Source organism: Cordyceps javanica, chromosome 6, assembly GCF_051103115.1.
Source record: "Cordyceps javanica chromosome 6, complete sequence".
Classification (NCBI taxonomy): domain Eukaryota; kingdom Fungi; phylum Ascomycota; class Sordariomycetes; order Hypocreales; family Cordycipitaceae; genus Cordyceps; species Cordyceps javanica.
In genome coordinates, this window is record NC_139300.1 from 2,566,970 (window position 1) to 2,587,844 (window position 20,875).

Consider the following 20,875-nt stretch of genomic DNA (forward strand, 5'->3'; position numbering starts at 1 on the left):
GACGTGAAGTTGATGATTCTCCCCTTCCAACAGAGACGACACTCGCTGTGATTACTGAAATTGAGCAGGACCCGGTAGCACCTTGTTAATGTTTTGCAACGCCACACCAATTGGTCCTAGGCCCCCTTTGCGTTTAGTTTTCAGAGGTTTCTGTCTTGATGATGGAGACAACTCAAAGCATTTAAAATGCAGGCGATGGCACTAGAGTTTCTTCGCATCTAGCACACAACTCAGCAACCGGTTGGGATCCTTCTGAGACCAATAAAACCGCCTAAGTCAGTTGGCGGGTATACATTATCTTCATTCTCAACCGACTTTCCGAGGTATGTGAGGATAGTTTGCTGAGTTTTAGGGATGTGAATTTAACTGTAACCTCGTGTCAGACTTGTGAAGGCAGTATGGGCCCTGCGCCCGGTTGATGAGGCTCGGCTATCACTACAGGATTCAATACAAGCCGAATTTGATTAAATGTATCCGAGAGAGTAGCTCAAGTAAGCAATTTTTCCAATTTCACCGTGATCTCGCAGGCTGCATTTGTTTCGCAGCCACACTGCTCCGGCAGCCTCTTCAAGGTAATTTCGCTTGGTGAAGGTGCAGCTCAGTCAACGCTGTGGTAGTGTCTTCCTAAAGCCAATTATATTTCTACAGTAGTACCTATCACGTTTTTCTGCACCTTCATTATGCTTATTTCAATCTTTTCTAGAATTTTCTGTAGTCCGTAGCGGCCCTCATTGATATAGGCGTGCGAGAGATACTCAGTGTGATTAACAACAATAAAATTCGAACGATTTCAGTATTTTAAAAAAAATGATTTGAGCTCGTAGAATAATACAGAAGAAAATTCAGTCTCATTGCCCACTTGACAGTGTTGTTGTTTTTGGTTCGGTTGCTTCTGTCCCTTCACCTCCAGCCCCGCCACCACTGCCTGTATGACCCACCAAATTTTGACGTCTATCGACGGGTGCTCGCGCAACGCCAAAAGTTTTTGGGCCTTTTCCAAATCCTCACACCCGCACGATAGCCACACCGACACCCTATACCCGACGTCCTGCTGCGCGCAGGCAAAGGCCGTCACCATGGATGACTTCCTGAACCTGGAGCTGCTCTCGCTTGTGTCAAAGGTCACCTCAGAACTCCAGAATCATGTCGGCGTAAGCGACAAGACCTTGGCCGAGTTCCTCATCGCCCAGCGCGTCGACAGCAAGAATGCGGACGAGTTTCGCACAAAGCTGGACGGCCTCGGTGCCGACTTTCCGTCCAGTTTGGTGGACAGTCTTGACCGCTTGGTACTGACCATGCATCCACGCTTCAAAGGCAAGGGCAAAGCGGCGGCTGAACCTGAAGAGCATCACGGCCGGTCGCTGGAGGAAAAGGAGAAAGTTTTCAGCGGTCTTGCTCTCGCAGACGGAAAGCCACCCCTCCGAGACGACGGCGATGCCATTGACGATACTCTAGCGCTGCTCGAGGGCCTTGAAGGCAAGGCTCGCAAAGACAAGGGTACACGCAAACGAAGCCGGAGCCCGCGCGACGATTCGCGACGACGAAGACGAGACAGATCACGGTCTAGGGAAGGGCGAAAGCGCGATAGATTTCGCTCGCGCTCACGTTCACAAGACCGAGGCGATGAAGATTGGCGGAACGGATACAGGGACTCCCGGAAGAGCCGTCACAGACGCCGAGACGATCGTGATGATAACGATGACAGACTCAGAAGAGCTCCCGCTCAAGAAATAGACGACGAACCACAGCTCAACAAGGTGTACGAGGGCCATGTCACAGGCATCAAGGACTTTGGCGCATTTGTCAATCTCCACAATGTTCGTGGGCGGCAAGATGGTCTAGTGCACATATCCAAGATCGCGGCCCACCAGCGCGTGAACCACCCTTCGGATCTCCTTGAAAAGGATAAGCAAGTATGGGTCAAGGTCATCAGTATCGAGGGCAAGCGCATCAGTCTCTCCATGGCCGCCGTCGATCAGGCTACAGGCATGGACAATGAGCCGCAAGCTAGACTTACGACTGGCGCCAACATGGAGGCATTGGGTGGGAGCGGTCGGGGCTTCACCGATGTATCGGCCGGTATGCCCAGAGACGACCTTGGCGCTCCAAGAAAGCACAAGAAGAGAATGACATCCCCTGAACGCTGGGAAATTAGACAACTAATTGCGTCCGGCGTGGCTAAAGCGTCTGATTATCCTGACTTGGAAGAGGATTACAATGCTACTTTGCGCGGAGACGGGGAGATGGAGCTCGAAGAGGACGTTGATATTGAGGTTCGCGACGAAGAGCCGCCCTTCCTCGCGGGCCAAACAAAACAGTCACTAGAGCTATCGCCTATACGTGTTGTTAAGGCACCTGACGGTTCTATGAACAGAGCTGCCATGTCCGGTACGGCTCTGGCCAAGGAGAGGAAGGAATTGAAGCAGCAAGAGGCCGACGCCGCCAAGGAAAGGCCAAAGGAAAACCTGTCGTCGCAGTGGGAAGATCCAATGGCAGACCCTGAAAAGAGGCAATTCGCCAGCGACCTGCGCAATGCCAAGATGAACTCTGGCGCAGACGACGTGCCAGAGTGGAAGAAGGCAATCGTACCGCGGAATCAAGCGGTGGGTAAGCGCACAAATCTGAGCATGAAAGAGCAGCGCGAAAGCTTGCCCGTGTATGCTTTCCGCTCGCAGCTCATCAAGGCTGTTCACGAGAATCAGATTTTGATTGTGGTTGGCGAGACTGGCTCTGGCAAAACTACACAGCTGACCCAGTATCTTGCCGAGGCTGGCTTCGCCAACGACGGAGTCATCGGCTGCACGCAGCCGCGACGAGTCGCAGCCATGTCGGTGGCAAAGCGCGTGTCTGAAGAAGTCGGATGCAAGCTGGGAGAGGAGGTCGGTTACTATGTCCGTTTCGATGACATGACTGGCCCCATGACCAAGATCAAGTACATGACGGATGGTATGCTCCTCCGAGAAATTCTCGGTGACCCCGACATGAAACGTTACTCAGTCATCATGCTGGACGAGGCGCACGAGCGCACCATTTCAACCGATGTGCTCTTTGCACTGCTCAAGAAGGCTCTTAAGCGCCGTCCTGACCTCAAAGTCATTGTCACCTCTGCTACTCTCGATGCCGACAAGTTCTCCATGTATTTCAACGAATGTCCCATCTTTACGATTCCTGGCAGGACTTTTCCTGTCGAGATCTTGTACTCTCGGGAACCTGAATCGGATTATCTCGATACTGCTCTGGTCACCGTCATGCAGATTCACCTGACGGAACCAAAGGGTGATATCCTTCTCTTCCTTACGGGCCAGGAAGAAATCGACACGGCGTGCGAGGTCCTCTTTGAGCGAATGAAGGCTCTGGGGCCAGGGGTGCCCGAACTGCTCATCCTTCCCGTGTATGCTCAGCTGCCGGCAGAGGCGCAGAGCCGAATCTTTGACCCTGCTCCGCCCGGCGCGAGAAAAGTCGTCATTGCCACCAACATTGCCGAAACCTCCATCACGATTGACGAAATTTACTACGTCATTGACCCAGGTTTCGTGAAACAGAGCGCTTACGACCCTAAACTGGGCATGGACTCGCTCATTGTTACTCCCGTCTCGCAGGCGCAAGCGAACCAGAGAGCCGGTCGAGCAGGGCGTACCGGACCTGGAAAGTGCTTCCGCCTCTACACCGAAGCCGCGTATCAGTCAGAAATGTTGCCGACTACGATTCCTGAAATTCAGCGGGCCAACCTGGCACTCGTTATTCTCATGCTCAAGGCCATGGGCATCAACGACCTATTGCACTTCGACTTTATGGATCCGCCGCCTGTCAATACAATGCTGACAGCCTTGGAGGAGCTGTACGCCCTAAGCGCGCTGGATGACGAGGGTCTCCTCACGCGTCTGGGTCGCAAAATGTCCGACTTTCCGATGGAGCCGTCGCTGGCCAAGGTGCTCATCACGGCGGTCGACTATCAGTGCTCGGACGAGATGCTGAGCATCGTGGCCATGCTGAACCAGTCGACCATCTTTTACCGGCCCAAGGAAAAGCAGACGCAGGCGGACCAGAAGAAGGCCAAATTCCACGACCCGCACGGCGACCACCTCACGCTCCTCAACGTGTACAACTCGTGGAAGCACAGCGGCTTCTCGAGCCCGTGGTGCTTTGAGAACTTTATCCAGGCGCGGTCGATGCGGCGGGCCAAGGACGTGCGGGACCAGATCCTGCGCATCATGGAGCGGCACCGGCACCCCGTCATCTCGTGCGGGCGGGACACGCAAAAGGTGCGGCGGGCGCTGTGCACGGGCTTCTTCCGGAGCGCGGCCCGCAAGGACCCCCAGGAGGGCTACAAGACGCTGACCGAGGGCACGCCGGTGTACCTGCACCCGTCGTCGGCGCTGTTCGGCAAGCAGGCCGAGTGGGTCATCTACCACGAGCTGGTGCTGACGACCAAGGAGTACATGCACTGGACGACGGCGATTGAGCCCAAGTGGCTGGTCGAGGCGGCGCCGACGTTTTTCAAGGTCGCGCCGACGGACAGGCTGAGTAAACGAAAGGCACAGGAGAGGATCCTGCCGCTGTACAACAAGTACGCGGGCGAGGACGACTGGCGGCTCAGCGCGCAGAAGAGGGGAGGACGCGGTGGCGGTGGCGGCACATGGGGTTAATTGGACACCAGTTGGCTACTGTACTCAATTGTGTATTTCAAGCGGCGCTCGGAGTTTCTTGAAGGTTTTCCAAGGCTTTAATACTAGCATGATGAGGGGTGGTTCATTTAATTTTTATTCTTTAACACGATCAGTCATATACATCTAGCTGCCCGTCAGCGTTCAAAAAAGAGCACCAAAAAAGTCTTTCGAATTTTCGGTCAAAATCTCTTCACTGATCATCAGCGAAACCCGAAAGAGAGAGATATAAACCACTGTATCCAAGGTGAAAAAAAAAATTGGTTGACGTGGAATTCCGGCGGTGGCGTCACAGAGTCCCCCCCCCTCCCCGGTCATCTCCCCCGATATAGAGTCATTCCGCCGGTCCCACTTACCACTCCCTTTGACCAATCACATAGCTTCAGCCGCGACAACCTTACGCAAGCCCCAAGCCAGGCCCCAGCCAGCCAGCCCTGCGCGAGAAACGGGACAGGGGCCAGGCAGGCGCTGGCAGGCTGGCCGCCCCAGCGTGACCTGCCGCGTGACGTACCTACGATTGCGCCGGTCGCCGCTGGAGGCCGACAACAAAGTAAGCCCACTGTGCCACTCCTCCCCCTCCAGGTTGTAATAAGTACCTAGGCTGCAGTTTTGATGACAACGTAAACCCTGCATCGTTCCACGGCAAAAGTTCATCCTCGCTCTCGACATTCTTCTTCCCCTTTCTCCTGTCTACTTTATTCGCGGACAGTCGCAAGCCAAACTAGCCAAAGAAAATAGCCATGTGTTCCGCTGACATTTTTCTCGGCGTCCTCGCCATCCTCTTCCCTCCCCTGCCTGGTACGTTCCTTTCTTCTATTTTTCCCTTGTCTGCCCCGCCACCTGGTTGTCTGCGCCTGGTTTTCCCAATTCAAAGAACCGCCAGGGCAGCACGGTTCTCTAATCTCGCAGGCGCGAAAACATTTCCATCCTCTTCCTTTATTCCATCTTTTGGCTAATTTCTCTCGTCGTCAAGTCTGGGTCAAGTGCGGCATCTGCAGCGCCGACTCGCTCATCAACATCCTCCTCTGCGTCCTCGGCTACATCCCGGGACTGCTGCACGCCTGGTACATCATCGCCAAGTTCCCCGAGCCGCCCTACGAGTACGAGACGCTCAATGCCGGCGGCGAGGGCGGCTGCGGCCGCGTCCACTACGTCTACGTCCAGTCGCCTCCCGGTCAGCACCAGCCCCAGGCCCAGCCCCGACCGCAGGGCGCCATGAACTACGGCACCAGTCACAACAACGTCTCCTCCCAGCAGCAGCAGCAGCAGCCCCAGCAGCACGGTGTGACGTCCAACAATGGCGCGGGTCGCTCCAATGGACAGACCCCTCCCTCGTACGCGGCCGCAGTCGCTGGCGACCACAAGGTGCAGTCGCACGATTAGAGTGGCTTTTGATGGGTTCGATGAAAACGGTGATGTCGGGCTCCCCGCGGCGTCACCGGGTCTCGTCGCTTGCGGCTGAGCAAATGTCTGGTCAAAACAGCGATGGGCATTTGCTGCCGTTGTCTGCCGCAATCGGGAATTCATGAGCGGGTCCTTTCGCAGCTGCTGGGTTTCGGCGAATGTGTGTCTGTTTCTGTGTCTGTGTCTGTGCCTATGTGTGTCTTGTATTTCTCGTTTGCGTTCTCTTCTTCTTGGCATACTTGATGGATTCCGCTCGGGATACTACCAACCGGTCCGTATGGCGTTGAATGCACCTTGTTTCATTGTTCACGTATCATATTAGAGGTGATTTTCATCTGGATGACAGGTTAATAGCGAAAGCAATAAATGCACATATATTGATCAATTTTTGTTCAGTTCAGAAACTACCCCATTTCTTCTCTACTCGGCGTGGCCCTGGTCATCTGGCTCGGGTGCCTCCTCGATAGCTGGCGCTGTTCCGTCGTGGATCGAGGGCGGCGGCCGGTCATTCGCCCTCGGCGGCTTGTAGTCCTTTAGGAGGTGCTGCGGTAGGAACGTGTAAAACGACGGCTGCACCGTCTCCAGCGTCTTGACGAAGCGGAACCCGGTGCTGAGCTCGCAGACCTGCGCCGTGACCTTCATGCCCAACGTCATGGTCGCGAGCAGGTCCCGTTCGAAGAAGAAGACGACGTCCTCGTCCGCGGGCAGCGCCTCGAGCGGCACCTGCCGCACCCAGCCGTCCTCGATGACGGTCGGCCGAAAGAGGGCGCGCCCGAGCGGCTGAAGGCCCAGCCGCTTGTGCGTGTGTTCCGAGCCGCTGCCGTTGCCAGTGCCGCCACCACTGCCGCCGCCGAGCGCCAGCCGGCCAAAGTAGCCCGCAACGTCCTCGCCGGGCATCTCGACGCTTCGCAGCGCCAGGGAGCAGGTGAACCGGCGCACGAGGCGCAGGTCGCTGCGGCCGTCGGCCGTCTTGGGCACGGGCTGGCCCGCCGCCACGAGGGACGCGTAAAACACGAGCTCCGGGCTGGCGGCGGGCGCCTCATCCCCGTCCAGAGACTTGCCGCCGCCGCCGCCGCCGCCGCCGCCGCCGCCGCTACTATGCAGGGACCAGTCCGTCGCCTCGTGGACCTCAAACGTCTGCGCAGCGGCGAGGTTGAAGCGGCCCGGCAGGAGACTCTTAAGGCGCCACACGCGCGGCCACTCGTCGCGAGCGCGGGCGCACACGGCCAGCGCGCCCGTCACGTCGTCGGCGTGCTCGGGGCAGACATCGTGCTGCAGGACGTAGCGCAGGAAGCTCTCGACGACGGCGACGGCGCGCTCCGTGGGCGCGAGCTCGACGCCCGTCAGCGGCAGGATGGACACGGAGAGGAAGCCGGCGGCGACGCCGGCAAAGTCGACGGTCCAGTTGCGGGCGTGCCCGTCGTAGAGACGCGACGCGGCGGCGGCGTCGGCGTCGGCGTCGTCGGCCCGGCGCGGGATCAGCGAGCCCTCCTCGAGGTCGGCGTCGTTGAAGGGCGTGCCGTTGGTGTCGATGCCGCCGAGGAACATGTACTCGGTAAAGTAGCTGTTCAGCTCCGTGTCGAGACGCCGGCGGGTGCGGTAGCGGTGAATGCAGGTCTGGATGCGTCTGCGGAAGGGGTGAGGGCGGCGGTTAGCTGTGCGTGTGAAGGGAAGGGAACCCCCTGGGGGTTGGGGGGGAAGGAACTTTGTAGAGAGGTGGCTGGTTCTCACTGTTCAAATGGGATCGAGCTGTGCGTGACAAGAATCAGTACGGGAGGTGTCGCGGTGCGGTGGGCACGCCGGGTTGCTTACCTGGCGTAGAGCTCTTGCTGCTCACGGAGTGCTTCCTCGGGTGTTGTAGGCGCATCAGCATAGTATTCTGCCTGGTGGTTAGACTTGGAGAGGAAAGATCATGGGTGAAGCAACCAGGATCGTACCTTCGAAGCCAGTGGCCGGACTCCTCTTCTTTCGTCCTCCGCGTCTCTTCTTCTTTGGTTTCACAGGGAAGTTGGAAACAGGGTCCAGCTCGAGGCCGTCATGTTCGTGGTCCGAATCCATGCTGATGCTTCAGTTCCAGGCGACTTTGTGCCTTCTGGTGGTTGACGTGGCTATTGCAACTGCAAGTGTGAAAGCTAAGGGGGAAAGGGCTCAATTTTTATGATTTTGTACGCTGTTTTTTTGTCATCTTGTCAAACACCCGCGTGCATAAATGTACAGAGGCACAACAAGCAAACGCACAAGGTCAGGCACATGCATCAAAGGTGGCTGGCGTGGCACAGCATGTTGGGTTGGACAGAATAGTCCCGGTGATTTCGAACTTGCAAGCTCTTTTTAAACATGATAAAAATATACACGACTCGCAGTCTGCCCGTGGACGACTGAATCATCAGCTACCATCCATTATAGAAACGGAGAGAGACCGCTCTGCAATAGCCGGTTAGACGGGAATTAAGACCGGGAATAATACGGGGCTCATCGACGCGGGCTAGCAACACTTTCCATCTTCTGGTCCTTTCCAATTTCTCCAACGGACTTTTTGGCAGCCTCGGCTTTGCCAAAAATGAACATCTTTTTCCGCCAGATTGTAGCTCATTATAAAGCAACTCCGCAAACCAGAAGGTCTCAGTCAACCAACGCAGTTGTCGTCTGAGAGTCTACATTCCAGTCGATATACTACCCATAAAGTGGGTATCCTGGATGATGGTACCAGTAACAGAAAATCATCACCAACGTTTTTTTTTTCTTTTCACTTTTCCAAAACTCCGACAACGCGGTAGACACTCAGCCCTGCAAGGCACAGATCGAAAGAAAAGGCATTTGCCGGACACAGGACCCATCATGTCCGCTGCGGACTTGGCCCAAGACGGCGGCTACTGACCCACTCTTTTTCGGAAGCGGGCATCATGGCCTCACCTCGCCAGTTTGGCCTCAAAGTGGCAAAGATCTTTGGTACTATACTTTGTATAAAATAGCCAGAAGGCTGCCCTCTTCTTTGTCTCACTATCCTGAGAAGGTCTAGTCGGTCTGCTGATTTTTCCCGCTGCAAACATGGTGACCAAGATGCTGTCGATTACGGCGCCCAAGTACACAAACCCCGATGGTTACGAGCTCAGCGAGCTGGCCAAGCCGGCCGTATCGCAGCCTACCGACGTGCTGATCAAGGTGCACGCGGCGAGCATTAACCCTGTTGACGTCAAAAAGGCAGACGGTGTCATGAAGATGGCCATCAAAGACACGTACGTCACGCGTAGCCGCCCGATCTCCTCTCCTGGGATGGCCAAGGCACTAACTCGCGGGCGCTTGGCAGGTTCCCGTACAAAATTGGCTACGATGCGGCCGGTGTGGTGGAGGAGGTGGGAAGCGGTGTCACGTCGTTCAAGGCAGGCGATGAGGTGTACGTGCGGCTTCCAGAGTCTAGTAGAGGTATGTGTGTAACTGAATGAGTAATGTCAAGGTATTAATGGCTGATTGGATTGGTACGGTAGGTGCGTGGGCCGAGTTTGCCATGTGCCCGGAGAGTTTCATCGCGCTCAAGCCCAAGAACATGTCGTTTGGCGATGCTGCCTCGTTGCCGCTGGCTGCCATGACGGCGCTCCAGGCCTTGCGCGAGTACAAAGGCTCGCTGGAAGGCAAGACAGTCTTTATCCCCGCCGGACGTGAGTGATGCGTGCCCCTTGACATACCGTTGATCCTGGTCGGGAGCTAACGTTGTACAGTGAGCGGTACCGGCGCATACGGTCTGCAGATTGCCAAAAATATCTTCAAGGCAGGCAAGGTGATTACGACTGTGTCGACGAGCAAGGTGCCCAAGGTGCCCGAGCTGCTCGGCGATAATGTTGTTGATCAGGGTACGTGCACTGCCGGTAATCTGTGTTACTACGATGCTAATGATCGTCATAGTCATTGACTATACAAAGGATGATCCCGTCAACACGATCCCAGCTGGGTCCGTAGACTTCATTTTCGACACCACCGGCCAGGCAACAGAGTTCATGCCGCTGCTAGTCAAGGGTAGCGGTCTGGTAGTGTCCATCTCGACTGCCCCTTCTGGCGCGACGCTGCAGAACTCAAGCGTCATGAATACTCCAGACAAGCCACGCTTACCGATTGTGGCCCGCGTGTTTCTCGACGCCACGGATCAGCTGCGTAAGCTCAGGGCGCGCTTCTACGGCGTCGAGTACAAATACATCTTCCTGGACCCAAACGGCGAGGACCTCGCGCTACTCAAGGATGGGGCGGAGCAGGGCAAGCTGCGGGCGGTGGTGGGTTCACGCGTGGATCTCAAGAACATTGACAAGGTGCGCGAGGCGTGTTGGCAGACGTACAAGGGCAAGGGCGGCCTGGGTAAGACGGTGTTTGAGGTGAAGCAGGACGGCCAGGTATAGAAGTGACGTGTGTTGTTGGCGGAGATGGGGTTGTCGAGAATCTGTATTTAGCAGTGGAGGCGTGGGGTTTTGTCTCTTTCATCAATGCCAACAGAACGCTTTGCAATACTTGGGAGCCCAGGCCCAATGCGGGGGTGACGCGAAGGGAGAGGCCAAGGCAGATTGGTAGGCAGTTTTCAGGGGCTCTGGAAGCAGCCGGGAACATTGCGGCACCGGCTTCTTCCCTCTGGTTCTGGCAAGGGACAGGGTGGCAAGCAAGCCATGCTGGTGCAACGTGGGGAGTCGATGGAAGAGGAGAAGAGACGAGCTGGCGAATCGTGAGGTGATGATGAGCCCTGCAAGGTTCGTAGTTGAGAGATGATTGAGAGATGGTGGCTGATGAGACGGCAAGTTGATGCGACAGCGAGACGCCGCCACGCAAACGGCGGCCGACCAGGTGGCAAGGCCCTGTGGCTGTGCGACCCCACGTCAGCCGGACCAGGCTACTTGTCCCAGTATGCACATTGCACAGTGCAGAGTCCACAGTATATGCATAGTACACAAGGGCTCGTGGGATGCTTGGGTAACAAATGGTCAAATGGCCAGGCTCTGGATGCACGCACTGCCTCCAACCTCGCTGTAGGATGATGATTGGACAGCACCTGGGCCAAATCACAAGTCACCGTGACCAGAATCACTGTGCGTCGTCTGCTCGGAATCACCTGCAGCGTTGGGCTGTGTGTATGGCGTATGCACAACTCACTCACGCACTGTACCACTCAGGTCGCATTCGGAGCACCCCACCTGCCCACCTCAGCAGCGCCACTGCGGCCCAAGGTGGCGTTGTTTGGCCCTGGGCCAACCTGCCAACCTGCCTTGGGCCAGGCTGCATCGCAGCAGTCAGTAAGAGGTACATACCAGTAATAAATCCATTTTCTTTGATGACTGTCCTGGTGCGCAAACTGTACCACCGCCTTTCCGGAGCAGAATTCCCATTCACAACCACACCTCCATGTTTACACTACCAGGTCATGACAACAGTCCTTTCATGTATTAACCTCGCGCCATATTAATATATATCCCGCCAACCCGCACTGGTTCTGCCTTGCATTCTACTTTTACCCATCTGATTACGACACGATACGGCCGCGCTTCGCCTCGTACTCTTCTCCAGTCTCTGAGCCTTGCAGGATATAACTCTTCCCTCACCCGGGGGGCTTAGTCCCTGTTGGTCACCAGTTTATATGGACACAGCGATCTAAAGCTTCTACTCTCAGCCGCTGCTGCGCATTTTCGCCATGATGAACAACAAGCGCATCCCTGAACGCGAAGAACTGCTCGACTACAACTATGCCGTCGCAGGACAGTAAGCAACTACCTAGACAACAGAAATGTGTGACAGTGGGATCTTGACTGACCATATAAGTGCTGGCACCTTATGCGACGCCGATGGGGAGCTCTTCATCAAGCCCTGCACGCAGGCCGAAATTGATTTTTACGACTCCGCCTCTCGATACCCCGAATTTGCCGATATTATGCCCTCCTACATTGGTTGCTTAAAACTCAGCGATCCCTCCGCGATCAATCTAGACGATGCCGTCACGGGAGCCGTTTCAAGCACGGGCGCTTTCCAGACTGCGAAAGAGCAGATCCAAGCAACGGTCGCGGAGCAGGTCTCGCGAGCACCTGCCGAGGCCAACAGCGGCTCCTGGGTCCCCACCAACGGAAAGAAGATCAAGACCAACATGGCCGTCGCGCTTGGAAACGCTGCCAAGGGCTTCAAAAAACCCAACATCCTCGACGTCAAGCTCGGCACGCGGCTGTGGGCCGACGACGCGCCCGCTGCGAAAAAGGCGCGCTTCGACAAGATTGCGACCGAGACGACGCACAAAAAGCTGGGGTTTCGCATAGCGGGTATGCGCGTCTACCGAGGGTCCGACGACACGTCGCAGCTCGATGATGAGGGCTATCTTGTCTACGACAAGGACTACGGTCGCGTAACGATGAACAATGACAACATTCTCGACGGCTTCCGCCACTTTGTCTTCAACTCAAACGCCGGCATTGATGAGGAGCTCGGCCGGGCCGTGTGCGAGGCGTTTGCGCGCGAAGTTGGTCACATCCAGGACATCCTGGAGGCGCACGAGACCCGCATGTACTCATCGTCGCTGCTCTTCATCTTTGAGGGCGACGGCGACGCGCTGCGCGCCGCCATTGGCAAGAACAATGAAAATGTGACGACCGTCGAGACCAAGATACTCAACCGCACGACCCTGCGCACTGATAGTGGCATTGCCATGGGCGATGACGATGAGATGATCCAGGCGGCTATCCTGGGAGACAGTGACGACGACTACGACGAGGACGACGGCGTAGACATGGACATGGACGATGGACCGCAGGTCTTCTCGGTAAAGCTGATTGACTTTGCGCATGCGCAGTGGACGCCTGGCCAAGGCCCCGACGAGAACTTGCTCGGGGGCGTCCGAAGTGTGCGCGAAATCTTTAAGCAGCTTTCGGGGTGAAATGAGTGGCCGTCCGAATTCGCATTCAGTCTTGAGCCCTTTCTGTTTGTTTGTTTGTTTTCTTGTTTTTCGCCGTCTCCATTGTAGACGACGGCAACATGCACGGCGTCTGGGCTGGGTTTTGTACACATGCATATAGAGAAGAGCATTACATCTCTAGCTGCCTACAGAGTAGCTACGCGGCAACGCATAAACGACGTTGTAGATATACGTCATCATCCCCTTACTTTCTTGTTTATATATCACTCATTCGATGTTTACTGCATGTTTATGCCACTTCTAAAAAACGAAGCTTTTGTCAATGTGAGCTGTTGTGCGGAGCAGTGGTAGCTTAATCGCCGACCCACTACCTTAGTAGTACACCCCCCACTGTAGGTAGGAGGTAAGGTAGCTATGCCCCTCCAAGCTTGCATCGTGAACAAAAGCTTCCGACCTACACAAAAGTGTTCAATGTAGCCCAGCATGTCAATTCCAGGGCTAGGGCAGATCCCTACACAGGTAAGCTTATTTTCAATCTCAAACCAGCCCAATCTCCCCCCCTTTCCCCATCTGCGATGTTTTTGTTGCGTCACGGCGCTCGCCTGCGGCCAAACGAGCAAGCTAACGCCGTTATTTTTTCCTTTCAAGCATGTCGAATCGTCGACGCGCACCGTTGCGCTCCGCAAGGCCGACGAATGGCGCTTTCAGCTCGCACCCGGGGCGTCAATCAGCGTCAAGCTAGTGTCGGGGACGGCCGAGAAAGACGGCGTGGAGCTGGCGGCGCGCAACGCCTACCGGTTCACGGGACCCCTGCGCGGCAAGCTGCTTACCTGGCACGGGTGCGAGCTCGAGGTGGACGGACGGGCCGATCACGACGGCGTAGCGACGTTCCGGACGCCCAATGAGAACCCGGCGGCGTCGCACCTGAACCTGCACGGGCAGCTGACGGCGATGCGGGCAGCGGCGGCGGCGGCGGGCGCGGGTGCTGCGCCGCGCGAGGGTCCGCGGGTGCTGGTGGCGGGCGGGCGGGCGACGGGCAAGACGACGCTGGTGCGGACGCTGGCGAGCTACGCGACGCGGCAGGGCCAGCAGCCGCTGGTGGTCAACGCGGACCCGAGCGAGGGCCTGCTGAGCCTGGCGGGGACGCTGAGCGCGGGCGTGTTCGCGACCGTCATGGACCCGGCGGCGGCGGACGGCTGGGGCAGCACGCCGACGAGCGGGCCGAGCGCGGTGCCCGTCAAGCTCCCGCTGGCGTACTACTACGGGCGCGAGTCGGCCGAGGAGGACGCCGACGTGTACAAGCGCCTGTTTGGGCGGCTGGCCGACGGCGTCAGCGCCCGTCTCAGCGAGGATCCGGAGGTCAAGACGGCGGGCGTGCTGGTGGACTCGATGGGCGTGGAGGCGGGCAGCGCGAGGGGGCTGGACCTGCTGGCGCACATGGTGGATGAGTTGTCAGGTACGTATACGTGGAGGTGGTGGTGGTGATGGTGATGGTGGTGGTGATGATGGCGAATGCCGCAAGAGAGAAGAGAAGAGAAGTGGAGCAGCAAAACGTGCTGACCTGATGGGTTTGATCATAGTCAACATTGTCGTCATTGTCGGGACGAGCGGCCTGAATGCAGAGATTGCAAAGCGCTTCGCGACGGAAAAGACGAGCCTAGGCGAGCCGATCCAGGTCATCACGCTGGACAAGTCGGACGGCGTAGTGGACAGGGATGAGGCGTTTACGGAGCACAGCCGCGAGGCCGTCATCAAGGAGTACTTTTTCGGGGACGCGCGACGGACGCTGAGCCCGCAGATTCAGCAGGTCGACTTTGACAGTCTCGTCATTTACAGGCTACCAGATTGTAAGCTCTTTGATACCGTCATGGAACGCTTTACACACACACACACACACATACCCTCTGCCAACTACGTGTCGCTTTCTTTTAATAACAACCAGCTCCAGATTCCGACTACGAAACGGAAACGCTAGTACGGGAAGAGGCGTGCTCGTCCATGGAGCACTGGACGTTGGCGGTGATGCACGCGTCGGTACGAGATTCGCCCGAGACGATACGGACGGCCGGGGTGATGGGATTCGTGTACGTGGCCGACGTGGACGAGCAGAAGCGCAAGGTCAAGATGCTGGCACCGGTGAGCGGACGGCTGGGGGACCGGCCGTTGGTGTGGGGACGGTGGCCGGAGCCGTTTATTAATTTGCTAGGATAGTTTTTGATGATTTTTTTTCCTCTTTTTTCCCTGCTCGGGAATTCAAGTGTGGACAGCCCGTCTTGGACTTTTGTTTTCCCGGTTTAGAAACTAGCGACGAGAAAGCAAAAAACATGCATCTTTGAGATAGAGTTTTTCCTTTGGGTCGAGTCTTACGAGGTGTTGTCATGCCAAGCCGACGGCTGTGTAAGCTTGGCGCGAACTGTGCTTCGCGACTTTTCTGTACATTGGTATGGGAATCAAAAGATTTTTTTTTCTTACATCATGGCAAGCAGTGGGGGCGACTTCTATTATTATCCTTCTCGTCATCATCATCATCATCATTATTATTATTAGTTTTTATTTCCAACTCGTCGCTCCTGTATCCGTAAATGTTGCCGCAAACCTATAATGGCCGATATCCCGGTCACGATATAGTCAGCCATTCTCAGCCGAGTTACCGGGTACAAGGTCTACTTTTTTACCTGGGGCCGGCTTTTGCGGCAAATGTCCATTATTCAATTGCCAGAGACATATAGAAAAAAAGGGGGGAGGCAGAAGCAGTGCAACAAGAGAAATCATGTGCCGATGGTCTACAGTTATCTGTACGATTCCATAAATCGAGAGGAGAAGGAAGAAAGACTCGAAAGACTCGAAAACAAATGAATAAATAAATAAATAAATAAATACATGGCTCATCAGCTATACGAGGACGCGGGTCAGAGGCGGACGTCCGACAGCCGACAGCCGAGTCTCTTGATGCATTTGATTGCAGTGTATCCGTACGGAGTACATAGTACACCATTTTTTTTTCGCATTGGGATGGCGAATTCGTATTATGCTTTTTTCTATTTCATCTTGTTTGTTTGCTTACTTGCCTGCTTGTTTACTTTTCCATCTTGTTTTTTTTTTTTTCGCTGATCACAGTAAGTACGGATACTTGTTAGTTTATGTACATGTCCTGCACGTCAGCCGCATCGAGTTAGACAGCGGCAGAGCGACAAGCGGCGGGAGGAGGCCCAAAAGAAGAGGAAAAAGTTGGGCTGAGTGATGGGTGAGAAGAAGACGATGTAACGCTTTGGCAGATGGCGAGCTTTTTGCTTGGCCAAGTGGAGTACGTCATTGTGCGTCTGGGATGCCGTCCAAGCTCCCCCCGGGTCCTCAAGCCAAGTCAATTTTGTCTTGACATGTTCTTGATTGTTTGACGAGGAGGAGACGGGCGACCGGGAACAGCTGTAGCAACTTGTAGGGCAGTTGTGATTTGGTGTCTCCCTCCCTCTCTCTTCTTTCTTGTCTCTCTCTCTCTCTCTCTTTGACACCCTTCTTTTTTTTTCTGCGCCTCTTCTCTGTACAGAAAAAACAAGGAGCAAAGAAAAATCTTAGCTTCAGCAACCCCCCTCTTTCAACCTTTTTTTTTTTTCCCTACCGAAACTCTCTCTCGCTTCATCTTTGCCGAATTGGAGATTGAACGGCGCCTCTGCCGGGCGGAGCCTCCCCTCCTTTTTCCCTTGGCCTTTCCTCGCCCCAGCTCCGACCGGACCCAGACTGCAGCTCCAGCCAGCCACCAACTTTCAAGTTTGCCGACCAAAAAAAAAAGAAAAGAAAAGAAACAGAAAAAAGACGGACCCGCTGAAAGAGTTGGGATCTTTATCAACTAGCTCCAAAAAGCTTCATGCATGATGCACCGCAACCTCGACAACATTCGAATCACCCTTTTACCGCCCTAATAGTACAAGACGAGCAGAAAAAAAAACAAGACCTTTTTTTCTATTCAATGCATTGCTCGGCAACTGCCAAAGATGGTAATACGAGAAAAAGTGCATCTCCACGGTTGAGCATGATAACTGGCATAGCGTTCAACCCCCCCCCCCTTCCAGTCTAGCTTGTCATCGTAATAAGTCGGCTGATCTGAGCTCCATCGACGCTTACCATGGCATGGGTGGAGGGGAGAGAAAGAGAGAGAGTGTGTGTGAGGAGAGGGGAGACGGGGGAACCTTGAAGCTGGGAAATTTGAATAGACAAAAAAGTATAAAAATGACGGGGATTGTCTCAACCGAATGCTCAGACTTTTTTTTCATGTTTTCTTCTTCTTCTTGATAATCTCTCCCTCTATCCATAATTCCCGTTGCTACAATAGCTGCGTAAAATTTGCCCTTTTTTTCATATCTTGTCCTTTTGTTGTTGTTGTTGTTGTTGTCCTCGTCGTCGTCTGTGCAGCAACACCACATCCTCGCGGCAAACGCAGGCAAAAGCACATCTCCAACAGCCTCATCCCCTCGCCCTTTCCCCCCCCCCCAAAAAACGATGTGGTTTCGCACCGCACTCGTCGCAGCCCTCCCGCTGCTTGCTCTTTCTGCACCCGTCACAAACAACGACAATAACGGCAGCGGCAGCAGTGATGCCCTCCCCCGCATCGACTACGACGCCATCATCGTCGGCGGCGGCCCCTCCGGACTCGCCGCCCTGAGCGGCCTCGCCCGCGTCCGCCGCAAGGTCCTCCTCGTCGACTCGGGCGAGTACCGCAACGCCGCCACCCGTCACCTCCACGATCTACCCGGAAACGATGGTACGTTGGAACCGAAACACTCTAGTTGACCGGGCCCTCTCTCTTTCTTGGATTCTTTCTTTCTCTCTCTCTCTCTCTCTCTCTCTCTCTCTCTCTCTCCTCTTCCTCCTGTCTCTTTTTTTTCCCCTACGCATTCTCCGTTGATCAACACAAAAAAATGAAGAAACAAAAAACTCACCACCTCTCCAGGCCAGCAAACCGCCTACTACCGCTGGGTCGCCCGCAAGTCCATTGCCAACTACGGCACCGTCACCATGACCAACGGCACCGTGACCGAGATCCAGCCGGAGCGCAACAACACGTACTTTTCCGTCACGTACTCTTTCAACGCGACGGGCGGCGGCGAGCAGGCCATCACCTACAGGGCGCGCAAGGTCGTCCTGGGCACCGGCCTCCGCGACGTCATCCCCGGCACGCCGGGCCTGCGGGAGAACTTTGGCAAGGGCATCTACTGGTGCCCGTGGTGCGACGGCCACGAGCACGCCGACCAGTCGCTCGGCATCGTCGGCCCCGTGACCTCGGCGCCGGGCACCTACCGCGAGGTGGCCACGCTCAACAGCGACGTCGTGGCTTTCACCAACGGCACCGCCGCCAACCAGACCATGCTCGACGCCACCGAGAAGAGCTTCCCGCGCTGGCACGCCTACCTCGAGGCCAAGAACGTGACCGTCGACGACCGCGTCATGACGTCCATTGAGCGCCTGGCGGACGGCGCCGACCCGTCGGCCGACCCGAGCCTGCCCACGCACCCGGAGCACGACCTCTTCCGCGTCCACTTCGCCGACGGCAACTCCACCCTGCGCAACGCCTTCATCATCAACGTGCCGACGGAGCAGGCCTCGACGCTGCCGCGCGACGCCGGCGCCAAGCTCGACGACGGCGGCAAGATCGCCGTCGACCCCACCAAGGGCCTCGCCACCACCGTCCCGGGCCTCTACGCTGTCGGCGACGCCAACAACGACGGCGCCACCAACATCCCCTACGCCCTCTTCAGCGGCAAGCGCACCGCCGTCTACCTCCACGTCCAGCTCGAGCGCGAGAACGTCGCCGCCCTGCTGGCAACGATCCCCGTCGACAACAACAACAAGACGGCCGCCGCCGCCGCTACCGAGAACCACATCGCCAGCCGCAGCATCCACGAGGAGGCCCGCGCCGTCTGGGACGAGATGAACGGGCAGCCCGGCGACGTCTTGTACGCCGGCGAGTTTGACCAGTAAAAAGGGGGGTCAGCACGGAAGAAAGAAGAAGGAAAGAAGACGGCGCGGGACGCGGGGTAGGGGGGGGACGCTCAATGATATGTCATGGTGAGGCCGCCGGACTGGCAGCACATTGTATAAATTATTATATATAAATTCATACCATAATTAAATTTTAATTCCAATCTCTTTCCCATATACGTCTCTGGAATTTGATGGACACCGAAACCTCGAAGCAAGCCATCTCGGAATGCCTCGTGGCCCCGCCGCGGAACTAAGTCTTGGCCGCATTGCTCTTGAGAAACAACAATAACATCAAAAAAGAAGAAAGATAAAGGAAGAGAGAGGGAACGAGAAGAGCAAACATTGAGCTCGGAATTGACAAGCCCGGCCAAGGTGTGAATACGTACATCAGTCACCTGGTACTCACTCTCCCGGGTAGCATTTCGCGATATCTCTCCCGGCGCAACGTCGCACGGTCAGATTGGGGACCTCGTTGACAAAAAATACGTTCCCAAGATTATACTTTAATGTAATGGTAGATCTAGTTGAACGAAAAAGTGGCCCAGAAAAGAAGATTCGTTCCTAATTTTCCAAATGGCAAAGATTGGGACGACGTGTTGGGAGTCGATTTCGCGCTCTTCTAGCTGCCATGAGCAGACAGACATTGTGCCATCAAGGCGTAGCCATTGTGCATCTCTTGTTCAAGTCACAACGACGCCAGCTCATCTGTTTTGGTTAGTGTGGATTAAGGAGTTACTCAGTATACTCGGCCCCCCCCTCCCCCGTGTCCAATCCATATTGCGCCGCAGGTGCGTCTTGGCTTTGGCGGTGGTGCGGCGCACGCACAGTAATTCACGCCAGCCGCCCCCTCCCCAAGACAAGATGTACGTCTTCTGTACTCTGTGCCGTGAACGGCGGATTTACCAACAGACATCAGGGTGGCCCTGTCTGAGTCTTGCATTTTCACGTTTTGAAGCACCACATCAGTTCTCCCCCGTGCGTCGCGCGTGTAGGCCGCGGCCCGCGCGGCCTCCCCTTCAAGTCGCCGAAAAAGGGATCATCATCTGTCAAACTAAATACATGATACTAAATACTTTAACCAATTGGTGTGGTACCCACCCTTTGCCGGGGGACCAGTAACGCGGACATCATCAGCAAAGCCCTTTGCTAAACACCTATCGCCGCGGTCCAACATGCCCGACTCCGTAACGCATCTGCTATGGGGGCATTAAACACCGATATCTCGGGTATCCGTGCGACGAAAAAGTCTCATCACGACTTCTTTCACGCATCAGAGTGTCTCAGGTTTCTACCGTTATTTTTTTGTTCTTGTTTTCAGGCTAATGGCTGCATCTGGACTGTTGACTCGTCGTGCAGCGGTTGCAGCCCAACGCAGTAAGTAGGTGAGCCACCCTCAGCCGTTGAAAACTACAGAGCCTTGCTCCTGATTTCCTTTTTTTTCCCTTCCTTTTCTCTTCTTTCCATCCGTAATAAATCCCTGTCACCCTTACTTGATCAGCACGTGCCAAGGCTCGCCATACAGCCCATGTGCATAGTTGATAGTTGCCGACATGTAGGCGGCATCTGCATGTGCAGGTCTCTCTGTGAGCGAGCGTATTGCCTTTTTTTTGTGTTGCTGCCGATACGCCCGAAAAAAAAAAACGTGGGCTAATTAAGCCCATTTTGCTGACCATTTCACGAATAAACAAGTTCCTAATTTGGCAATATTTTCGGGCTTTTTAAGCTTTTGTTTCTAACTGGTGACAGCCTTACGTCACTTTGACTTTGCGCGTGTCCAGACATGACAGGGGCTTGGCCGATTGACATTAGAGCGACCAACAAAAGGAAGATGACAACAAACAGAACATAAAAAGAGGTTAAATTCAGAAAACAGCAGCAAACTTGTAAGCAAGAAAAAAAGTTGGGAGCGCCGCGGCGGAGCTCGAGTAGCAGGTTGAGCGGCGAGCCTGGCGCCGCCGCGCCT

The 20,875-nt window shown here is 55.5% G+C and overlaps 7 protein-coding genes across 7 annotated transcripts; 6 read left to right on the forward strand and 1 right to left on the reverse strand.

Annotated features, from left to right (window-relative positions):
- Window positions 1-1,076: 1,076 nt before the first annotated feature.
- Window positions 1,077-4,646, forward strand: V2A60_009213 (P-loop containing nucleoside triphosphate hydrolase protein; the record flags this gene model as incomplete). Its single annotated transcript, XM_083260480.1, has 1 exon — window positions 1,077-4,646. One exon carries the CDS (start codon window positions 1,077-1,079, stop codon window positions 4,644-4,646), a length of 3,570 nt encoding a protein of 1,189 aa, XP_083116606.1.
- Window positions 4,647-5,404: 758 nt separating this feature from the next.
- V2A60_009214 (YqaE/Pmp3 family membrane protein) lies at window positions 5,405-6,047 on the forward strand (the record flags this gene model as incomplete). The annotated part of the gene is made up of 2 exons (XM_083260481.1): window positions 5,405-5,462; window positions 5,638-6,047. 2 exons carry the CDS (start codon window positions 5,405-5,407, stop codon window positions 6,045-6,047), a joined length of 468 nt encoding a protein of 155 aa, XP_083116607.1.
- Window positions 6,048-6,488: 441 nt separating this feature from the next.
- V2A60_009215 (Argonaute complex, subunit Arb1) lies at window positions 6,489-8,126 on the reverse strand (the record flags this gene model as incomplete). The annotated part of the gene is made up of 3 exons (XM_083260482.1): window positions 6,489-7,695; window positions 7,881-7,947; window positions 8,006-8,126. 3 exons carry the CDS (start codon window positions 8,124-8,126, stop codon window positions 6,489-6,491), a joined length of 1,395 nt encoding a protein of 464 aa, XP_083116608.1.
- A 990-nt stretch (window positions 8,127-9,116) lies between these two features.
- V2A60_009216 (chaperonin 10-like protein) lies at window positions 9,117-10,453 on the forward strand (the record flags this gene model as incomplete). The annotated part of the gene is made up of 5 exons (XM_083260483.1): window positions 9,117-9,304; window positions 9,376-9,491; window positions 9,554-9,724; window positions 9,785-9,916; window positions 9,969-10,453. 5 exons carry the CDS (start codon window positions 9,117-9,119, stop codon window positions 10,451-10,453), a joined length of 1,092 nt encoding a protein of 363 aa, XP_083116609.1.
- A 1,277-nt stretch (window positions 10,454-11,730) lies between these two features.
- Window positions 11,731-12,957, forward strand: V2A60_009217 (inositol polyphosphate multikinase; the record flags this gene model as incomplete). Its single annotated transcript, XM_083260484.1, has 2 exons — window positions 11,731-11,798; window positions 11,859-12,957. The coding sequence occupies 2 exons, from the start codon at window positions 11,731-11,733 to the stop codon at window positions 12,955-12,957; spliced, it is 1,167 nt and encodes a 388-aa protein (XP_083116610.1).
- A 462-nt stretch (window positions 12,958-13,419) lies between these two features.
- On the forward strand, window positions 13,420-15,154 carry V2A60_009218 (cleavage polyadenylation factor subunit CLP1; the record flags this gene model as incomplete). Its single annotated transcript, XM_083260485.1, has 5 exons — window positions 13,420-13,455; window positions 13,585-14,392; window positions 14,517-14,783; window positions 14,879-15,072; window positions 15,143-15,154. The coding sequence occupies 5 exons, from the start codon at window positions 13,420-13,422 to the stop codon at window positions 15,152-15,154; spliced, it is 1,317 nt and encodes a 438-aa protein (XP_083116611.1).
- A 2,276-nt stretch (window positions 15,155-17,430) lies between these two features.
- On the forward strand, window positions 17,431-18,909 carry V2A60_009219 (NAD(P)/FAD-dependent oxidoreductase; the record flags this gene model as incomplete). The annotated part of the gene is made up of 2 exons (XM_083260486.1): window positions 17,431-17,692; window positions 17,882-18,909. 2 exons carry the CDS (start codon window positions 17,431-17,433, stop codon window positions 18,907-18,909), a joined length of 1,290 nt encoding a protein of 429 aa, XP_083116612.1.
- Window positions 18,910-20,875: the final 1,966 nt, after the last annotated feature.